This window comes from Grampus griseus (assembly GCF_964374135.1).
Source record: "Grampus griseus genome assembly, chromosome: 6".
NCBI classification, from domain to species: domain Eukaryota; kingdom Metazoa; phylum Chordata; class Mammalia; order Artiodactyla; family Delphinidae; genus Grampus; species Grampus griseus.
In genome coordinates, this window is record NC_139000.1 from 65,695,828 (window position 1) to 65,716,489 (window position 20,662).

General features: G+C 39.0%; 1 protein-coding gene across 4 annotated transcripts in view; it reads left to right on the forward strand.

The window, feature by feature from the left end:
* Positions 1 to 14,110: 14,110 nt before the first annotated feature.
* Positions 14,111 to 20,662, forward strand: part of CNTLN (centlein) — a gene marked incomplete at its 5' end in the record, with an annotated part of 329,914 nt that continues 323,362 nt past the window's right edge. For all 4 annotated transcript variants that reach the window (XM_082656525.1, XM_082656528.1, XM_082656526.1 and 1 more), the window contains one exon: positions 14,111 to 14,470. In XM_082656525.1, coding sequence (XP_082512651.1) covers positions 14,111 to 14,470 — 360 coding nt within the window. The remainder of the gene's footprint in view (positions 14,471 to 20,662) is intronic.

A 20,662-nucleotide genomic window follows, 5' to 3' on the forward strand; every position in this document is an offset into this window, starting at 1 on the left:
CATTGAGCTATATCGGAAAATGGATTTAATTCCCCCCCAAATTTGGCAGTTAATCTAATTTAAAGTCCATTAATGTTTGAAACTATTTATCTATTGTTCATTGTTCTGTTTGTACATTTTAATTTAACATGATATTTAAATGTGATTTCCTAGTTTTGAAAAATATATGTTATACTTTTTCTTGGACATTAACACATATCTAAAAATTACCTCCTGGGCTTCCCTGGTAGCGCAGTGGTTGAGAGTCTGCCTGCCGATGCAGGGGATACAGGTTCGTGCCCCGGTCTGGGAAGATCCCACATGCCGCGGAGCGGCTGGGCCCGTGAGCCATGACCGCTGAGCCTGCGCGTCTGGAGCCTGTGCTCCGCAACGGGAGAGGCCACAACAGTGAGAGGCCCACGTACCGCAAAAAAAAAAAAAAATTACCTCCTAAGATAAATTCAATTATCTTAAACATAAATATTGTTATTAAAAGTAAAGAAAAATATTTGGCTAATAACACATATTTACACATTATCTAAACCTGCTCCAAACAAAGTTATAAATATGAACTAAGCACATGGAGTTAGAGGGAGGAAAATTCACTGTAAGATGGCATGAAATAAATTCAAAACTCATTTCCCTTACTTACAGATTATTACCCAAATCAGCATGTATAAACAAATCCTTGTTTCCATTTCGAACTATGCTATTTTAAATATTTCTTCATTCATAGAGAGAAAATTTACAAAATTAAGATATAGCATTTAAATCTGAATGGAGTATGCTGCTCTAAAGGTGTGGAATGATTATTTATAGGTGAGTATGACGCTTACAGTTTCATAATGTGGAACAACAGATAAACAAAAAGATAAGTGGTTGACAGAGGACCACCTAATATTGGCCTCAGCCTACTAATATTATTTTCAGTTAGTAAAACTCAGACAGAAGCAGAAATTTTTAATTTAGGGCATAGGAACAAATCAAATGGCACAAAACAAATGTCATGTAAAACAATTATTGAATGCTGTAAGCAAGCAAACAGGTTTATGGGTCTCAGAATTGACTGACTTAATGTAAACTCAGGAGGATATACAAAAGCTAAGTCAAAGAGAAAATGATCAGTGCCCATGATCATAAAAGAAAGGCCAGGTTTTATATAACTGCCACATCATGAAGTAATTTCAATCATATTACAAACATTTAATTACTATTTTCCCTAGTATAACAATAAGCCTATAATGACTACCTCTTGCACACTATTTGTTACTCTGTTTAGACTAGCCAATAATTACAGGAGGCAAAATTTCACCCAACATGTTAAAGTTGTCCAGCTGCCCTGCTTCTGGAAAGTACGAAAGCCAGGAATGTCTACACAGCCCTTGTAATATCATATAGTTTTCTGTAATTTTGCACATGTACAGCAGAGGGCACTAATATAATTTTAGTAGTTGGACCTGATGGGAGTAGTTATCTGTGATTCTGGGATTCACCAGAAGTAGTAAACTAGAAAGTCTTTCTCATCTTCATCAGTGAATAGTTTCCTACTATCTAAATAGGGAAATTCTTTGCATGAAATTTACTTAAATTTTATAGCTAAAGGGCCATAATAATAGAAAGTTAACATTGATTATTCCCTAAGAAATCAACAACACAATGAGTGATCTTTGAACATCATAAACCAGCTTCCTCAGAAGACCAATAACACTCCATCAACCTCTCTCCCACTTCCTCTTGCTCTCACATAGCTACACTCATCTAACTACATCTTCTCCCAAAGCACCGTCCCAGAAATCTAAAAGTGAAAAAACTTGTGGCTATGTTAGCAGCTTTTTATGATACAGTTGAAGCATTGTCTGATCGTAATGATCTCCACAAGGTGATGGAAACTTACAGACAAGTGGAAAGACCAACAATTAGCTGTTGTGAAAGAGTGAGAGTTAACTGAAATCATACTCAAATATGTTGTTTCACCACAGAGAGGGAGAACAGATGGTCATACAGTTTCATGTTCTTCATTTTCTAGGTAAAGTTAATAGAATAATTGCTATTCTTAGCCAAGTATGAAGTATGTAGAGAAAACAGTCACTTGTTTTACAAATTTAAATGCGATAGATGTATGGGCTTTGCTTTCCGGCAGACTGCCATATCCCGCTTCCCCCCCCCGCAAATACCCCGGTGCAAGCCACCATCATCTCTTGCTTGAACTGGTTGTCCTGCTTCTATTCCCCTTTTCCTAACCCCACATTCCATTCTCCCCGCAACAGAGTGGTCTTTTTTTTTTTAATTAAAAAAAATTTTTTTAAACATCTTTATTGTAGTATACAATACTAAAATGTTGTGTTAGTTTCTGCTGTATAACAAAGTGAATCAGCTATATATATACATATATCCCAATATCCCCTCCGTCTTGTGTCTCCCTCCCACCCTCCTTATCCCACCCTTCTAGGAGGTCACAAAGCACGGAGCTGATCCCCCTGTGCAATGCAGCTGCTTCCCACTAGCTATCAATTTTACGTTTGGTAGTGTATATATGTCAGTGGCACACTCTCATTTCGTCGCAGCTTACCCTTCCCCCTCTCCGTGTCCTTAAGTCCATTGTCCACGTCTGCGTCTTTATTCCTGTCCTGCTCCTAGGTTCTTCAGAACCATTATTTTTTTTTTAGATTCCATATACATGTGTTAGCATACGGTACTTGTTTTTCTCTTTCTGATTTACTTCACTCTGTATTACAGACTCTAGGTCCATTCACCTCACAACAAATAACTCAATTTCATTTCTTTTTATGGCTGAGCAATATTCCATTGTATATATGTGCCACATCTTCTTTATCCATTCATCTGTCGATGGACACTTAGGTTGCTTCCATGTCCTGGCTCTTGTAAATAGTGCTGCAATGAACATTGTGGTACATGATTCTTTTTGAAATATGCTTTTCTCTGGATATATGCCCAGTAGTGGGATTGCGGGGTTATATGGTAGTTCTATTTTTAGTTTTTTAAGGAACCTCCATACTGTTCTCCATAGTGACTGTATCAATTTACATTCGCACCAACAGTGCAAGAGGGTTCCCTTTCATCCACACCCTCTCCAGCATTTATTGTTTGTAGATTTTTTGATCATGGCCATTCTGAGCAGTGTGAAGTGATACCTCATTATAGTTTTGATTTGCATTTCTCTAATAATTAGTGATGTTGAGCAACCTTTCATGTGTTTGTTGGCAATCTGTATATCTTCTTTGGAGAAAAGTCTACTTAGGTCTTCTGCCCATTTTTGGATTGGGTTGTTTGTTTTTCTGACATTGAGCTGCATGAGCTGCTTGTGTATTTGGGAGATTAATCCTTTGTCAGTTGCTTTGTTTGCAAATATTTTCTCCCATTCTGAGGGCTGTCTTTTCATCTTGTTAATGGTTTCCTTTGCTGTGCAAAAGCTTTTAAGTTTCATTAGGTCCCATTTGTTTAATTTTGTTTTTATTTCCGTTACTCTAGGAGGTGGGTGGGTCAAAAAGGATCTTGCTGTGATTGATGTCATAGAGTGTTCTGCTTATGTTTTCCTCTAAGAGTTTTACAGTGTCTGGCCTTACATTTAGGTCTTTAATCCATTTTGAGTTTCTTTTTGTGTATGGTGTTAGGGAGTGTTCTAATTTCGTTCTTTCACATGTAGCTGTCCAGTTTTCCCAGCACCACTTATTGAAGAAGCTGTCTTTTCTCCATTGTATATTCTTGCCTCTTTTATCAAAGATAAGGTGACCATATATGTGTAGGTTTATCTCTGGTTTTTCTACCCTGCTCCATTGATCTGTATTTGTGCCAGTACCATACTGTCTTGGTCTGATATGAGAATTGTTACTCCAGCTTTCTTTTGATTTCCATTTGCATGGAATATCTTTTTCCATTCCCTCACTTTCAGTCTGTTTGTATCCCTAGGTCTGAAGTGGGTCTCTTGTAGACAGCATATATACACGTCTTGTTTTTATATCTGTTCAGCCAGTGTATGTCTTTTGTTTGGAGCATTTAATCCATTTATAATTAAGGTAATTATCGAAATGTATGTTCCTATTACCATTTTCTTAATTGTACTGGGTTTGTTATTGTAGGTCTTTTTCTTCTCTTGTGTTTCCTGCCTATAGAAGTTCCTTTAGCATTTGTTGTAAAGCTGGTTTGGTGGTGCTGAACTCTCTCAGCTTTTGCTTGTCTGTAAAGGTTTTAATTTCTCTGTCAAATCTGAATGAGATCCTTGCTGGGTAGAGTAATCTTGGTTGTAGGTTTTTCCCTTTCCTCACTTTAAATATGTCCTGCCACTCCCTTCTGGCTTGCAGAGTTTCTGCTGAAAGATCAGCTGTTAACCTTATGGGGAGTCCCTTGTATGTTATTTGTTGCTTTTCCCTTGCTGCTTTTAATATTTTTTCTGTGTATTTAATTTTTCATAGTTTGATCAATATGTGTCTTGGTGTGTTTCTCCTTGGATTTATCCTGTATGGGACTCTCTGCACCTCCTGTATTTGACTAACTATTTCCTTTCCCATATTCGGGAAGTTTTCAACTATAATCTCTTCAAATATTTTCTCAGTCCCTTTGTTTTTCTCTTCTTCTTCTGGGATCCCTATAATTCGAATGTTGGTGCGTTTAATTTTGTCCCAGAGGTCTCTGAGACTGTCTTCAATTCTTTTCATTCTTTTTTCTTTATTCCTCTTTGCGGTAGTTATTTCTACTATTTTATTTTCCAGATCACTTATCCGTCCTTCTGCCTCAGTTATTCTGCTATTGATTCCTTCTACAGAATTTTTAATTTCATTTATTCTGTTGTTCATCATTGTTTGTTTGCTCTTTAGTTCTTCTAGGTCCTTGTTAAATGTTTCTTGCATTTTCTCCATTCTATTTCCAAGATTTTGGATCATCTTTACTATCATTTTTCTGAATTCTTTTTTAGGTACACTGCCTATTTCCTCTTCATTTGTTTCATCTGATGGGTTTTTACTTTGCTTCTTTATCTGTGGAGTATTTCTCTGTCTTCTCTTTTGCTTAACTTACTGTGTTTGGGGTCTCCTTTTTGCAGGCTGCATGTTCGTAGTTCCCGTTGTTTTTGGTCTCTGCTCCCAGTGGATAAGGTTGGTTCAGTGGGTTGTGTAGGCTTCCTGGTGGAGGGTACTAGTGCCTGTGTTCTGGTGGATGAGGCTAGATCTTGTCTTTCTGGTGGGCAGGTCCACGTCTGGTGGTGTGTTTTGGGGTGTCTGTAGACTTATTATGATTTTGGGCAGCCTCTCTGCTAATGGGTGGGGTTGTGTTCCTGTCTTGCTAGTTGTTTGGCATGGGGTGTCCAGCACTGGAGCTTGCTGGTCGGTGAGTGGAGCTGGGTCTTAGCGTTGAGATGGAGATCTCTGGGAGAGCTCTCGCCCATTGATATTACGTGGGACCAGGAGGTCTCTGGTGGACCAGTGTCCTGAACTCAGCTCTCCCACCTCAGAGGCTCAGGCCTGACATCCGGCCGGAGCACCAAGACCCTGTCAGCCATGTGGATTTAATCTGGAGAAAAGTCATTTCTAAGCCATCAAGCCTAACCAGCAGTTCTCAGTGGAGGGCTCAAAAAAAAAGTTTTTTTGATGTGGACCATTTTTATAGTCTTTATTGAATTTGTTACAATATTGCTTCTGCTTTATGTTTTGGTTTCTTGACCCCGAGGATGTGGGATCTTAGCTCCCTGACCAGTGACCAAACCAACCCCCCTGCACTGGAAGGCAAAATTTTAACCACTGGATGGCCAGGGAAGTCCCCAGAGTGGTCTTTTATTAATATAGTGAATTCACATCTGTCCTCTGCTTTAAAATCCTTGAGGTCTTAGAACAAAATTCAAATTCCTTTCTTCATCTTACACCACATATCTTTTCACTCTAACTCCTGTCATAGTTGTGTCGTCTCTGGTTTTAGAACACACCAAGCAACTTTGGTCCTCAGGGCTTTGCATTTGCCATTCACACTCCAAACTTTCTAAATCGTTGTTTTCTTCTCATCTTTCAGGTTTCTGCTTAAATTATACCTCTCAGAGAGGGCTTTCGTAGTCAACCTAAAAAAGTAGTCCCTACCCAGATACCCTCTGTCTCATCACACTTTCTTTCCTTTCTAACACTTATTGCACTCTCTATCTTGTTGTTGTTGCTTTTAAAGTTGTTTACGTTTTTGTCATTGCCTTTCCCCATTTTGAGTTCCACAAATGTAGGGATTGGTTTACCTTTTCCCTTCTGTATCTCCCATGCTAAGCCTGTAGTGCATAATAGGTAGTACTCCATACATAATTTGACTCACTAATTAGATCACTGTGAGATATATTTTGCATTCCAGAAGCAATGCGTGGCATGATTTAAAAAAAAAAATTTTAACAGCTTAACTTATGTTCTTTTTTTCAAACCAGATTGATTCTCAATCAGCTGCATATTAGACTCACTTGGGGAGCTTTAAAAAAAATAACAACACCTGGGCCCCACACCACAGCCATTAAATCAGAATCTCTGGGGATGGGACACAGGTATTATTATTTGAAAAGATCCTTTAGTTGATTCTAACCTAAAGCCAGCATGGGAAAAGCTATTATTAACTATTGTTCCCTTTTCTTTAAACTCCAAATCAGCTCATTTGTTACTCCATTAATATCTTTTAGTATGATTCCTTTTCAAATGATTTCGTTAAGAAATGTTTCTGGTGGGATCAGGGTCCCTTTGTGGCTCTTATCAAATGCCTTATAAAAACCACTTCAAACTTGGAGTTTACTTATGGATCACAAAACTTGTTCCCTAGCCATGTAGATACTTTAATCTACTTGGGAATGGGCTTCTTTGGGATAACAGACATTTCCTGGGAAATAGTTTATATGGATGTGTCAACCTATGAAGCACAGCAGTATTCGGATTTTACTCATAAGCTTTTGCTTTTTATTCCTACTTTCACTTTCTCTGTTGTCCGATAACCTCCCAGATATGTGCTTGGTGTGCTTCCTACTCAATCGAAGGAACTATCATTTGCTTAAACGTTCCTTATTGGAAATGCTTTCCCTGACCACTCTGCCTAAAATGGGGCTCAACCACTGCCTTCACTCACTCTTCCCTTTCCTTGCTTTATTTCTGTTTACATAACTTTTCACTAATTAACAAGTATAGTTACTTGTTTATGATGTATTTTCTCCTACTAGAATATAAAGTCCATAAAAGCCAGGATCGTGACTATTCACTGCTGTATCCCTAGCAGTTTCAGTAAGTATTTGTTGAAAAAATGAAGGAATGAATGAACAGTGTCTGGCAAGGGTCCCCCAAATTTAATTTCATTTTCTCTCTTTCTTCCCTTTATTATCCCACGGAATTTTGCTATATCAGGAAGCATGATTTGGGGGAAAAAATGTTGGCAGCACAGGAACCATTTTATTAATTTAACAGTCTCATTTTTCCCCAGTAGTAGTTAGCATGCATGTGATCTATTTATATCTTATTTTAATCTTGATAAGTTACCCATAAAAATATTTCCTGTTCATAGCAAAGCAATGCCCCACTAATGTGAGATATAATTAACAACCATAAGGAACGTCTGGTAATTGCTGAAGACAAGACTTTCTTTGGCTTATAGGGAGCTAGTTGGGAGACATTTCTCAAGTGCTTCCTTTGTAAGGGCGTTGTGATAGGTATCATGAGAGGTACAGAAAAAAGAGAGTTATCTTCTGCCTTCTAAATGTTCTAAATGTGAGAATAATAAAATTATGGATGCAAAATGTAAAATAGATGCAAAATGAAAACTGAAAAATAATATCTTGGGGGATTCCCCCCCCATTAGATGAAGTGGCCTAAAACTTCTGGAAACCAAGTTTTAATGCAGAATGTGAAGTCAGTAAAAGAAAGCACATGCATTGATGCTTGTCTGTTCACAAGCCCTGTACTTTTTCTTTTTTTTTCCTTAAGATTTATTTAGTTTTTGGCTGCGTTGGGTCTTCCTTGCGATGCGTGGGCTTACTGTGATGGCTTCTCTTGTTGCAGAGCATGGGCTCTAGGCGCACAGGTTTCAGTAGTTGCAGCACGCGGGCTCAGTAGTTGTGGCTCATGGGCTCTAGAGTGCAGGCTCAGTAGCTGTGGTGCCCAGGCTTAGTTGTTCCATGGCATGTGGGATCTTCCCAGACCAGGGACCGAACCCGGGTCCCCTGCATTGGTAGGCAGATTCTTAACCACTGTTCCACCAGGGATGTCCCAGCCCTGTACTCTTTATCTAACTCTTGCCTAGATTCTGTTCCCTCTTCTTTATGTGATTTCCCTTTTCCTCCTTTATGGACTTGTAAGTTAGAGGAACATCCAACCAGCTGCCATGTGAACAACACAAGGGTTGTTACTTTAACTCATTTATTGGGTATAACAAGATGCTATTTACACTCTGTTCCAGGTGTTGCTTATTAGACTACATTGGCCTCTTGGGCTGGACACCTTCTGTTTGCCTCTCCACCTTGTCTCTTGATGTTTTTTTCGCCCTGCTCTGTGTCCTGCTGGGCTGCCATGTAAAAACTGGTTGAGTTCAGCCAGTAGGGAGCATGGGAGGAGATGGGCCTGAGGGAAGAGAGTGAAGTTTGAGTATTTGTTCCCCTGGCTTCCTGTCTCTTGAGTCTGTGTCTTTCACCACGCAGCTCTCTGTACACAGCCCTTTCTGTCTCCTCGTTCCAATAGCTGCTCATTCCCCTCACCCTTTCAAGTTTAGGGTGATAAAATCTCCCACCCTTTGATTAGCATTGAGGTACTACACTACCCTTTGTGCTATCTCTAGATCCTACCCTTACCTTTGTAATTAGTCTGTATTTTAACTGGTCCTCAAATTACTCTATGTGAGTTGCCATCAACTTCCTACTGGGACTCTGATCAGCTTGCCAAGCAGGAAGAGAATCAGAGCCTGGAAATTCCAACCCTCTATTCACATGATTGGTTGGCTCCCCATGGCAGCCAGCCTCCATCCTTAGGTTCTTTCCAAAAGTCAACTCATTAACGTAAAAAGACACATTTAGGAAATTACAAGGGTTTTACGTGCTCTGTGCCAGAAACGGGGATGGGGACAAAAACCAAATATGTATTTCTTATTATAAATCACAGTATCACAAAAGGCAGAATGCCACTGTGTGTGTGTGAGTGTATGCACGTATGCCTATATGCTATGATAGTGTATGAACACTGTTATAGGGAATAGATAAGCATCATCAAGACAGAGATGTTAAACCAGATCACTGGCAATGGAAGAAGAAGGCCTTCATGTTTGGGGTGAAGGCAGAGAAGAAAAATAGGTGGAAGAGTTGGAGTACTTTTTCAATATTGCCTTGAGGGTAAAGAAAATCCACATAAAATACCAAGGACCATGGTTCTATCATTGCCTCTCTTAGGGAAGAGGAAACTGAAATACAGATGAGAAAGCTGAAAAAAATAGTGTTGTCTCATTCTAGCCATGTGTTAAAACAAAGAGCCTAAACTGTGAAACCTTGTGTATTGAATCAGTGGAACTCCTCAGGGAATTTGGGATTGTATTCCAAACTTCACCTAGCTAAGTAAGCTGATAACAGTTACTCAGAACAACAGCACATGGCTTATTTTTTTCTCTAGAACAACACCCACACTGAGAGTTAGGACTTAATGGAGATAATTTTAGAAAAGCCTATTAGTAAGGAAAGAAAAGACAGTTATTTAAACAGTTTTGGACTGTTATGTAATCATTGAAGATGAAAATGGAAGATGAAGTTCTGTTGTTGTAGCTCTGTAAGGTCATCCTTTTTGAACTGCAGGAAAATCACGTGGGACAACTGGAACTGATGATGCCATCCTTAGATACCTATGATCTTGACCTAGAACACTCTCAGGACTGATCAATAGTTGCCAGGCATCACTCGAACAAAATTGTATTACAGTCTTCCTTCAGTATCCTTGAGGGATTGGTTCCAGGACCCCCCTGGATACCAAAATCCGCTGGTGCTCAAATTCTTTGTATTAAATAAAGTTGTATTGCATATAACCTATGCACATACTCCCGTATACTTTAAATCATTTCTAGATTACTTGTAATGCCTAATACAACGTAGATGCTATGTAAATCGTTGCTGGCATGTGGCAAATTCAAGTTTTTCTCTTTGGAATTTTCTCAAATTTTTTTTCTGAATAGTTTTGATCCATGTTTGGTTGAATCTGCAGTGTGGAACCCATGGATACAAAGGCCAACAGTAATTACAAGTACAAAACAATTTTCTTGGTTTACTTTTAACTCCTGGATTGCAGTTTGTCCACAGTAGACTGACATGATATGTCTACTGCTGATTCAAGTGCCACAATGGCACATTCTAGTTTGTGGGATTATCTTTTTTTTGTTTTGCTGTACGCGGGCCTCTCACTGCTGTGGCCTCTCCTGTTGCGGAGCACAGGCTCCGGACGCGCAGGCTCAGTGGCCATGGCTCACGGGCCGAGCCGCTCCGCGGCATGTGGGATCTTCCCAGACCAGGGCACGAACCCGTGTCACCTGCATCGGCAGGAGGACTCTCAACCACTGCGCCACCAGGGAAGCCCTGGGATTATCTTTTAATGTTGAAGGAGTGGCAATAGGCTATGCTTGATTTAGATCCCTAGAATATGGCAAGAACCTTAAAATTGAGATAAATGTCAAAATGATATGAAAGAAATCTATGATATTTAATGTCTTACCAATACCTAATAGTGGCTTTAGATTTAACAATTAAATCCATTGCCCAAATAAAGAGTATACCAAATTGGTAAAGGAGAAATAAACATGTCTTAAAATTTGGCATTCTTTCTGAAAAACAAGAAACATAAAGGCTGAGAAAGTGCTAACACATTTTTCTCTTTTTAAATAGAAGTTAGATTTAAATTTTTAAAATTAAAGTGAGAGATGCAATTTAAATGCCATATTAATTTGCACATTTCCCTCATTTTTCCCAATATTTCAACTATACAATGGTGATATAGATAGAATCGTGTGTTTCTGTAGTTTAATATACTTCATCCTCAGCAGACTTTATTATGCATTTCTGAAGAACAGAAATCATCACTTTTAAATGTTTGAACAGAAAATTGCACAGGAGAAACACTTGATTGTTTTGGACATTTTTATTTAGGTATTATTTCAGATCTTTAACTTATCTTTCTGAGTTACAGGTGTTAATATACAGTGTTTCACACATTTCTGTCATTTTAGCAAGTAACTAATGCAAGAAAGAACTTCCTATGTATGTTTCTGAAAATGTGCAAGTTTCAGTTCTTGAAAATTCTCTGCCAGTAAAGAACTGTTAACAACTCAATAACAAAAAGACAAACAACCCATTTAATAAGTGGACAAAGGACTTGAATTGACATTTCTCCAAAGAAATAAACAAATATCTAACAAGCACATGAAAAGATGATAAATGTCATTAGTCCTTAAGGAAATGCAAATCAAAACCACAATGAGACACTATTTCCCACTCAATAGTATAACCAATATAAAAAAGGAAAATGACAAGTGTTTGTGAGGATGCAGAGAAATTGAAATTCTCATACATTGCTGGTGGGAATGTAAATGGGGCAGCTACTGTGGAAAACAGGCGGTTCTTCAGTAACTTAAACATAGAATTACCAAATGACCCAACAATTTCACTCCTAGGTATATACACAAAATATTTGAAAATAGGTGTTCAAATAATAACCTGTATGCGAATGTTCATAGTAGCTCTATTCATAATAGGCAAGATGTGGAAACAACCAAAATGCCATGAATGGATGAATGGATAAACAAATTGTGGTATATCCATAAAACGGAATATTATTCAGCTATGAAAAAGAATGAAGTACTGATGCTAAAAATTGAATGAACCTTGAAAACATGCTAAGTGAAAGGAGCCAGACATAAAAGGCCACATGCTGAATGGCTTCATTTAGATGAAATATGCAGAATGGACAAAACTATAGATACAAAGCAGATTGGTAGTTACCTGGGGCAGGCTTGGGAGATAGCAGAAATGGAAAGTAACTGTTTAATAAGTAAGGGTTTTTGGTTTGGGGTGCTGAAAATGTTCTGGAACTAGATAGTGGTGATTGTTGCCTAACATTTTGAATGTACTTAACAACTTTGGATTGTTCTTTATTTGCAGCCACTTAAGTGGCTATAATGGTAAATTTTGTGTTATGTGTATTTTAGCACCAAAAAAAATTAAAAAAAATTGTCTACCTAGTCATAGATTCAGATATATCCTTCTTTTCAAATATGTTTATTTATCCATTGTACATAATAGAAGAGACTCCACTACTTTTCAAAAGAATTTTTCTATTTATTTTTCATTTTAGATGAAATGATACCCTCTGAGTGAGTACCAAATAGCCATTGAAAATGTACATTCGCATTGATTTCATGCCAAATATGTGAGTCATGTGATTAGAATTCCCATAGTCTTAAACCCAACAAAGTCTCATGTGCTATCAGACCTAATGCTGTATTTCAAGTGACAGGTATGGAGTAAGGGTAGGAATCAAAGGATGGGTTTTAGAGTTAAGTGGATCTGTATTCTAGCTTTAATACCAGATGTGGGACTTCAGACAAGGTAGAGTAATTTTTTAAATCTCAGTTTTCTCACTAGTAAAATGGGGATAATAACATCTATTTTACCCTCATGTTGTGAGAATTGAATGAGTACATATATGAAAAGTAGTTATCACTGGACTCAGCATATAGTAAATGTTCAATATGGTAGCTACTTTTAAGACAGGCTTATATGTACTTTTTCTAGTGTAATCCTTTTATAAATTTTATTAAATATTCACCTTCAGTGGGAAGAAAGCACAATCATCCTGCCTCAGCAGAATTCTGACTGGGAGAGTGTCTTTTGTTTTTTTAAACATCTTTATTGGAGTATAACTGCTTTTCAATGTTGTGTTAGTTTCCGCTGTATAACAAAGTGAATCATTTATATGTATACATATATCCCCATATCCCCTAGGGAGGGTGTCTTTTGATGTGCTGACTAGATTCTGGCACAAAGCGGTAATTTTGATTAAATGAAGAGGTCATCAGTTAAAACGGTCACCTCCCTATTTCCACAGTCCTCCTTAACCCATCTCAGCTCTCCAAGTACTCTGGAACCTTTTCCGCAGAGGACAGCGATCTAGCTTTCGGTAGAACTCGAGTGCTAGCTCAAGCGCATCTCCTTACTAAACTCATCACGAGTAGGACGTGTTTTAATGACAGAAAAAGAGGTTATTCAAAGTTTATAAACAAAGCCGGAAGGAAGGAAGGAAAAAAGAAGAAAAAGAGAGGATGAACAATAAAGAGAGTTGGTCTTGTTTCTTTAACCACGCTCCAAATTACTGGCTTCAAATTAGTCCAAGGATCCAAACTGTGGGAATGCGGGTCACACTCACTCTGATACGCAGCCAACTGCGTAAAGAAGCTGACATAAAACTCAAAGGAAGTCCTGACTCTTGCAAAAGACAAAGGATGCACAAAAGATCATAATTCAAATGGGAAACCTGCCCGCTAGTTCCAGCTCAGCCCAAGGCTTTCCACATCTCCTCAGCATCAGTCAGTTGGTTGTCAGCTGTACGTCAAGCAGTTTTGCTAAAGGGTTTGAAGAAAACACTTAAGTGTAAAACTTATTCCCTGATCCTCAAGGAGTTTACAACAGCGCTGGAGGGATTAGCCCTATAACTAACATTACAGGGCGGTCAATGAAACGTGACAAACGAGTTGGCATGGGCCTTGAAGGCAGAGGAATTCACAGTTAGGGATCATTTGGGGGTAGGGGCTTGTCAAGGAAGGCTTTAAGAAGTGGGATGTAAGCTAGGCGCAAAGCAGCAGGTAGGATTTTAGGCGTGCGGGAAGCCGTGACGTTGCAGGTTAAAGACTGACCAGGGCACGCGGGGATAGTGCGCGGGGCGGAGCCGCCTGACTCTTCGGGCCACGGCGCGTGCGCCGCTAACGCTCGCGCCGGGCGCGCGGCCCGTGGGAAGCCAGCCAGGACCCGCGAGCGCGAAACGCCGCGCGCCAAGGCGGGAAAAGTCGGGCGCATGCGCAGCTCGGAGCTTCGGGCTTGCTCGGATGGGGAAGGGGAGGAGGAGTTTCCTAGAGGGAACTTGACCCGTTAGTAGCCGCGGCCATGGCGGCGCGCTTGCGGCCCTCACAGCTCCCTCCGCCCGCCGCGCGACAGTTGGGGCCCGGGTCCCCACGTGTTGGGCTGGGAGCTGTGGCACACGAAGTGCTAAGCGACACTTCGGGTCTTGCGGGCGCAGCGCGGGAGGGCGTCATGGACAAAAGCGATTTACCCCGGCGGGGCGAAGAAGGGTCAGAGGGCCAGCGAGGGCCAGGGCGGACAGCTGCGGCTCAGGCTCCCCTCCACAGCGCGCCCATGGGGTCCATGCGACTAGAGGGCATCTCGGTAGAGGAGGCGATGGTGACCCGGACGCAGCTGCTGGAGGAAGAGCTGAGCAGCGTAAAGGAGGAGCTGGCCCTGTGTCAGGTATCGAGGTGGCCGCCGGTCTTTCCCCTCCACAGCCGGGCCGGGGCCGGTGGGGAAATGCGCCCGTCTCCTTCTGCCTTCGGCTGCCTAGCTGCGCGGGTTTGGGACCCACCCACCTCCGCCCGGCGGCGCCCGGTGCCGGCTCCCACACCCAGCCTGGCCCGCAGCTCTGGGCTGAGGGAGGCGGTCTCGTCCGGCTCGCCGACCTCGGGCTCCCGCCCTTCTCCGGACAGTGGGCGGGCAGGGTCGGCCAAGGCGCCCTGGGTTTGGTTGACCTCACTTGGATCCCACCAAAACGCGCAGTCGCACCCCTACCGCCCCCAAGCCCAAGGTCTGTGTCGTGACTGTAGTGGTACTTGGTGCAGCAGGAGTGCAATCCCTGAGTTGAAATGTGGAATGGGAAAGTGGAAACACTCTTATTGAAATAAAACCCATGGATGAAGGAGCCTGTTTTTAATTGTCAAACCCACACTTGCCCTTGTTCTTAAGTAAAACTTAAGTTGTTAAAACAGACCAATAATTTTTAGGGAGTCTCAGGCTGGGAATTTTCATTCACAGTAGATGATGCTTAATATTTATTAACCAACTAAGTTAATTCCATACTTCTGGAGAGAGAAATCTCATTTTCATCTTGCCTGGGAAAAGCATTTACTAAATCAATTGCTTTAACATTACTTTCCTGTTATTCGTATATACCAAAGATGGCTTGACTACTCATGTTCAGAAAGATTTGATTTTCCTTTATAGTTTTGCATCCTTACCACCATCTCTTCTCCGAATTTACCAGAACCTTTAACAGGGTTGGGTGACTAAATGTTCGGAATTCACTCAACAGTAGATCTTTGAGTCACTCTGTCTTCAAGACAGAACCAATTAAGAACTGCTAAACAACAAGGTAACTTTATAAACAATATCATAAGTTTAGATTAATAAAAATTCCTGAATTTCATTCTCATAATTCTATTGGATTCTTTTGCAGGATTTTACTGATTGAGTCAAGGATGTAAAAACACAGTAGTCTTGTTCAAATTGAATATGTCTTTGCTTAAACAAGTTGGGGAGGTATTATGTGACTGCCTCCTTTTGACTTTCCATTCTCTATTCTTCACTGGGTAAGGAGCAAAGGGATAAATAAAAGACACCAAGGAATTAAAGCGTTTTGTCATCTCAGTCTTCACCTTTGGGTAGTTTAAAGATGTGAATCCATGATAAAGGGCTTTGTTACTTTGGCAAGTCCTAATCTAAGATGCTGTTTGCCCATATCTTCTACACCCTTTCTCCGCTACCCCTTACTCTGTATTTACCATAGTTGTGCCCTGAGCTGGATGAGGAACTAAGATGTTTAGTTTTGTGACTGACTTGATTAAGAAATCAGTCTGTTGGAAACAGCCCAATGACCCTCTTCCCCCAATCCTTTAACTATAATATTCTTTCAAAATGGGACTACGGAAGATGTAAGAATTGAGATGGTCATAGGTAGCCTAGAACAATGGTTCTTGAGATTTTATAGTACTGACACTGTTAGATGATCATAGGCATTCCAGTAATGTGAGATGAGGTTGGCACTATCCCATACCATAAAACTTCAGTCAAATCATACTCCTGCTTTTGGGGAAATTTGGGAGACATAATAATTGAATTGTTTTATAAAAAGCATTTAAGTAATTAAACATTCACTTTTACATTTTTAAAATTAGTTCTTCCACTTATATATTAAGCTAGAAATCACAGTACCCAAGAACACATAGTATTAACCCCTGTGTTTTCCACAGCTCTCAAAAATTGTACCCAAGATAAGAAATTCATTTTACGTCAACCTAGTAAGTAGACACACATACACATGCATATAATTTCAGAAAGAATATTTACCCTGTGTGTCCTGAACTCTGATGTTTTCTTTTAAAATCTATTATTTAAGAAAGTGCTGCTAATATCTACTAAATTAATTTCACAGCCCAGTAATGGGCAAAATGCACACTTTGGGAAAAAGAACCCCACTAATTAATTAGTCTCTGGTCATAAGTTGCAGCTTCATTTAAATTAGTTGGTTTTCTCCCCACGTTTAACTTACAGGAATTCAATTATATGTGCTTGGTGAAGAAAAAGAAAGTGATTCCATGTACCATTCCAGTCCATTGGAATGACTCAGAATAAGCATGTAATAGAAAACAATCTGTTTCAACTGTTTCTCTTAATATGAGTATCTCATCCTACTCTATGTGATTGTGATATTTAAACTTTTTTTCATATGGCCCCAGGTTAGCAAGCAACATACACATACTTAGATGAAGAAAAAGTGGTTGATTTCAGTGTGGGAAGAAAAGTTGTCCGTATTGGATTTACTGAGAATAGGTTAGCTTCCAAATCTAGCATTTTCTAAGGAACTTTCAAAGGTACTCCAAAGATCAATTTCAGGTTCATGACAGTCATGCTTTATTCACTGATTTAGAACCTAACTTCACCATACTCTTAATTTTGATTTTGTATTTCAAGATTGTGGTCTATTTGTGACCAAGAATGGGGTTGTGGGTATGTGTATGTGCACATTTTTTACCACTTATAGAATATCAGATAAGAAAAAGTTATGTATGTGTAATGTATATATGTATAGACACACATACAGGTGTACACACACACACAAATTTATGTATATCTCAAACCATATTTCTCTTTTTAGTCACAGCCAAAAATATTTACTAAACCTATATACCAATTTCAGGTAAAGATATATTATGGTGTTCAAATGAAATATATGTGTATTACTCCAACTTTCATGATGAAATTAACTTTCATGATGTATGTGATGTTGGAATTAAGAGTATATAACTACAGAAATCAACCAGTTACATTTTTTAGTAGACATTTAGGTATGTTGAAACCTTGTCCAGTCATTCACAAAGAAAAAACAAAATTGAGGTATTTCCCTGGCGGTCCAGTGGTTAAGACTCCACGCTTCCCCTGCAGGGGGTGCAGGTTTGATCCCTGGTGAGAAAACTAAGATCCTGCATGCGGTGCAGCACGGTCAAAAAAAGAAAAAAAAATTGAGAACATGTTGTATAATTAGAATTCTCACTGTTGTTAGGAGCTGTATTCTAATAGATGAATCTTTTTGTACAGTTATTTTTCATAATATAATTTAGTGAGTGGCTAGTTTGTGCCATACTTTGTAATTAAACTCTTTCCATTGTTTTCTTTGAGTTCTGGTAGGATATTAATTTGTTTAAATATAGAAAATAGTTTTCATATGTTTGTTGAATTCATTCGTGCAGTAGAGGTCAATCGAGGGCCTATTATGTTGGCATATACTAAACTAGGTGGTGGGAGAGTAGGTACCCAGTGAAAAAGATAATTTTGTTTATCTGTGTCTGTAAAGTTGATATTTATTTCCATGTTGATAAGTGAAAGTCAAAGCCAATCCACTGGTAAGATAACTCAGACCCAAATCTTCGGGCATTTAGTCAGCTCTCATTGGCTGAGTTTAATAAACTTTGTGAGAAGGAGTAGTATTTTTAAATTTATATTTTAAATTATTTGATTCTGTGTGGAAGTTTTGTAGTAAGAATAAGGCATTTTATAATGAGTAATATTTAAGGATTTTTACTTTTAATTTTTGAAAAGAACATTTTAAATGCCCAAAGGAAAGGAAAATATAAAGATAATATGGTTGGTAGTAGTTAGTTTCCTTGTTTTAATAATGTGTGGAATAGTTTGGAAACTAGTTTTGTGTTTTTTGGGGGCTTTTTTTTTTGTATATGAAGGAGCGTCTTTTTAATAATTAGAGGTATAATCCACATTGAAGATTATATAGCATTTAAATAACTAAAAAACTTACAAAAACTAATACATATTGTACAATAGTCCCACAATCCATTTGTAGCATTTTATTGCTCACAAAAGAACTTACTTCTTTTTCTCAAGTCAAGTATCACTTATACATTTGAGTATTTTTAGGTGACAAAATCTGAATACCATTGCTGATCATAAATTAATAACAAAAGAAATTAATAACTGAAGTTTAATAGAGAAATTTGGAAATTAGAAAGGTCTCCCCCTAGTGACTTCTGGGTATAAATTGTAGTTATAAATTAACAATAGACTGTTTCTGGAGGAGTCTTTTCTTCTGGTTGCTTTTTTTTCTGGCCTCTATGATAAAAACAATTTAAGGAGAGTTTGTTGTTACTTTCTCCTTGGTGGGGATTAAAGAGGAGATGTGAAATAACCATTAACCATAACAATAGCAAAAAGAAAGAGAAAAAAATGTATAAATTAATATGTAAAGATTTTTTTCATCAGATATTTATTGATTTCTTACTTTGTCCTTCTAACTGTATTAGAGCTAAGTCCTTTATTAGTAAGTCACACTTAGTTAAGCTGGAGTAACTCAGTTATTTTGTAAATGTTGAAAACCTACTTTTTTTTAAGTTTTTACTTTTGTTAACCTTTCTTGCTTAGTATTTTAGGTAGAGGAGTTGAGGTGAAAAATACATGTGACTCTTTACTATTTTTTTTTCTATTTTTTTTAAACATCTTTATTGGAGTATAATTGCTTTACAATGGTGTGTTACTTTCTGCTGTATAACAAAGTGAATCAGCTATATGTATACATATATCCCCATATCCCCTCCCTCTTGCGTCTCCCTCCCACCCTCCCTATCGTACCCTTCTCGGTGGACACAAAGCACTGAGCTGATCTCCCTGTGCTATGTGGCTCCTTCTCACTAGCTATCTATTTTACATTTGGTAGTGTATATATGTCCATGCCACTGTCTCACTTCGTCCCAGCTTGCCCTTCCCCCTCCCTGTGTCCTCAAGTTTATTCTCTACATCTGCGTCTTTATTCCTATCCTGCCCCTAGGTTCTTCAGAACCTTTTTTTTTTTTTTTTTTTTTTTTTTTTTGCGGTACACGGGCCTCTCACTGCTGTGGCCTCTCCCGTTGCGCAGCACAGGCTCTGGACGCACAGGCTCCGCGGCCATGGCTCACGGGTCCAGCCGCTCCGCGGTATGTGGGATCCTCCCGGACCGGGGCACGAGCCCATGTCCCCTGCATCGGCAGGCGGACTCTCAACCACTGCGCCACCAGGGAAGCCCCCCCCTTTTTTTTTTTAGATTCCTTATATATGTGTTAGCATATGGTATTTGTTTTTCTCTTTCTGACTTACTTCACTCTGTATGACAGACTCTGGCTCCATCCACTTCACTACAAATAACTCAGTTTTGTTTCTTTTTATGGCTGATATTCCATTGTGTATATGTGCCACATCTTCTTTATCCATTCATCTGTTGATGGACACTTAGATTGCTTCCATGTCCTGGCTATTGTAAATAGAGCTACAGTGAACATTGTGGTACATAACTCTTTTTGAATTATGGTTTTCTCAGGGTACATGCCCAGTAGTGGGATTGCTGGGTCATATGGTAGTTCTATTTTTAGTTTTTTAAGGAACCTCCATACTGTTCTCCATAGTGGCTGTATCAATTTACATTCCCACCAACAGTGCAAGAGGGTTCCCTTTTCTCCACACTCTCTCTAGCATTTATTGTTTGTAGATTTTTTGATGATGGCCATTCTGACTGGTGTGAGGTGATACCTCATTGTAGTTTTGATTTGCATTCCTCTAATGATTAGTGATGTTCAGCATCCTTTCATGTGGTTGTTGGCAATCTCTATATCTTCTTTGGAGAAAAGTCTATTTAGGTCTTCTGCCCATCTTTGGATTGGGTTGTTTGTTTTTTTGATATTGAGCTGCATGACCTGCCTTTATATTTTGGAGATTAATTGTTTTGTCAGTTGCTTCATTTGCAAATATTTTCTCCCATTCTGAGGGTTGTCTTTTCGTCTTGTTTATGGTTTCCTTTTCTGTGCAAAAGCTTTTAAGTTTCATTAGGTCCCATTTGTTTATTTTTGTTTTTATTTCCATTTCTCTAGGAGGTGGGTCAAAAAAGATCTTGCTGTGATTTATGTCATAGAGTGTTCTGCCTATGTTTTTCTCTAAGAGTTTTATAGTGTGTGGCCTTACATTTAGGTCTTTAATCCATTTTGAGTTTATTTTTGTGTATGGTGTTAGGAAGTATTCTAATTTCATTCTTCTGCATGTATCTAGCCATTTTCCCCAGCACCACTTATTAAAGAGGCTGTCTATTCTCCACTGTATATTCTTGCCTTCTTTATCAAAAATAAGGTGACCATATGT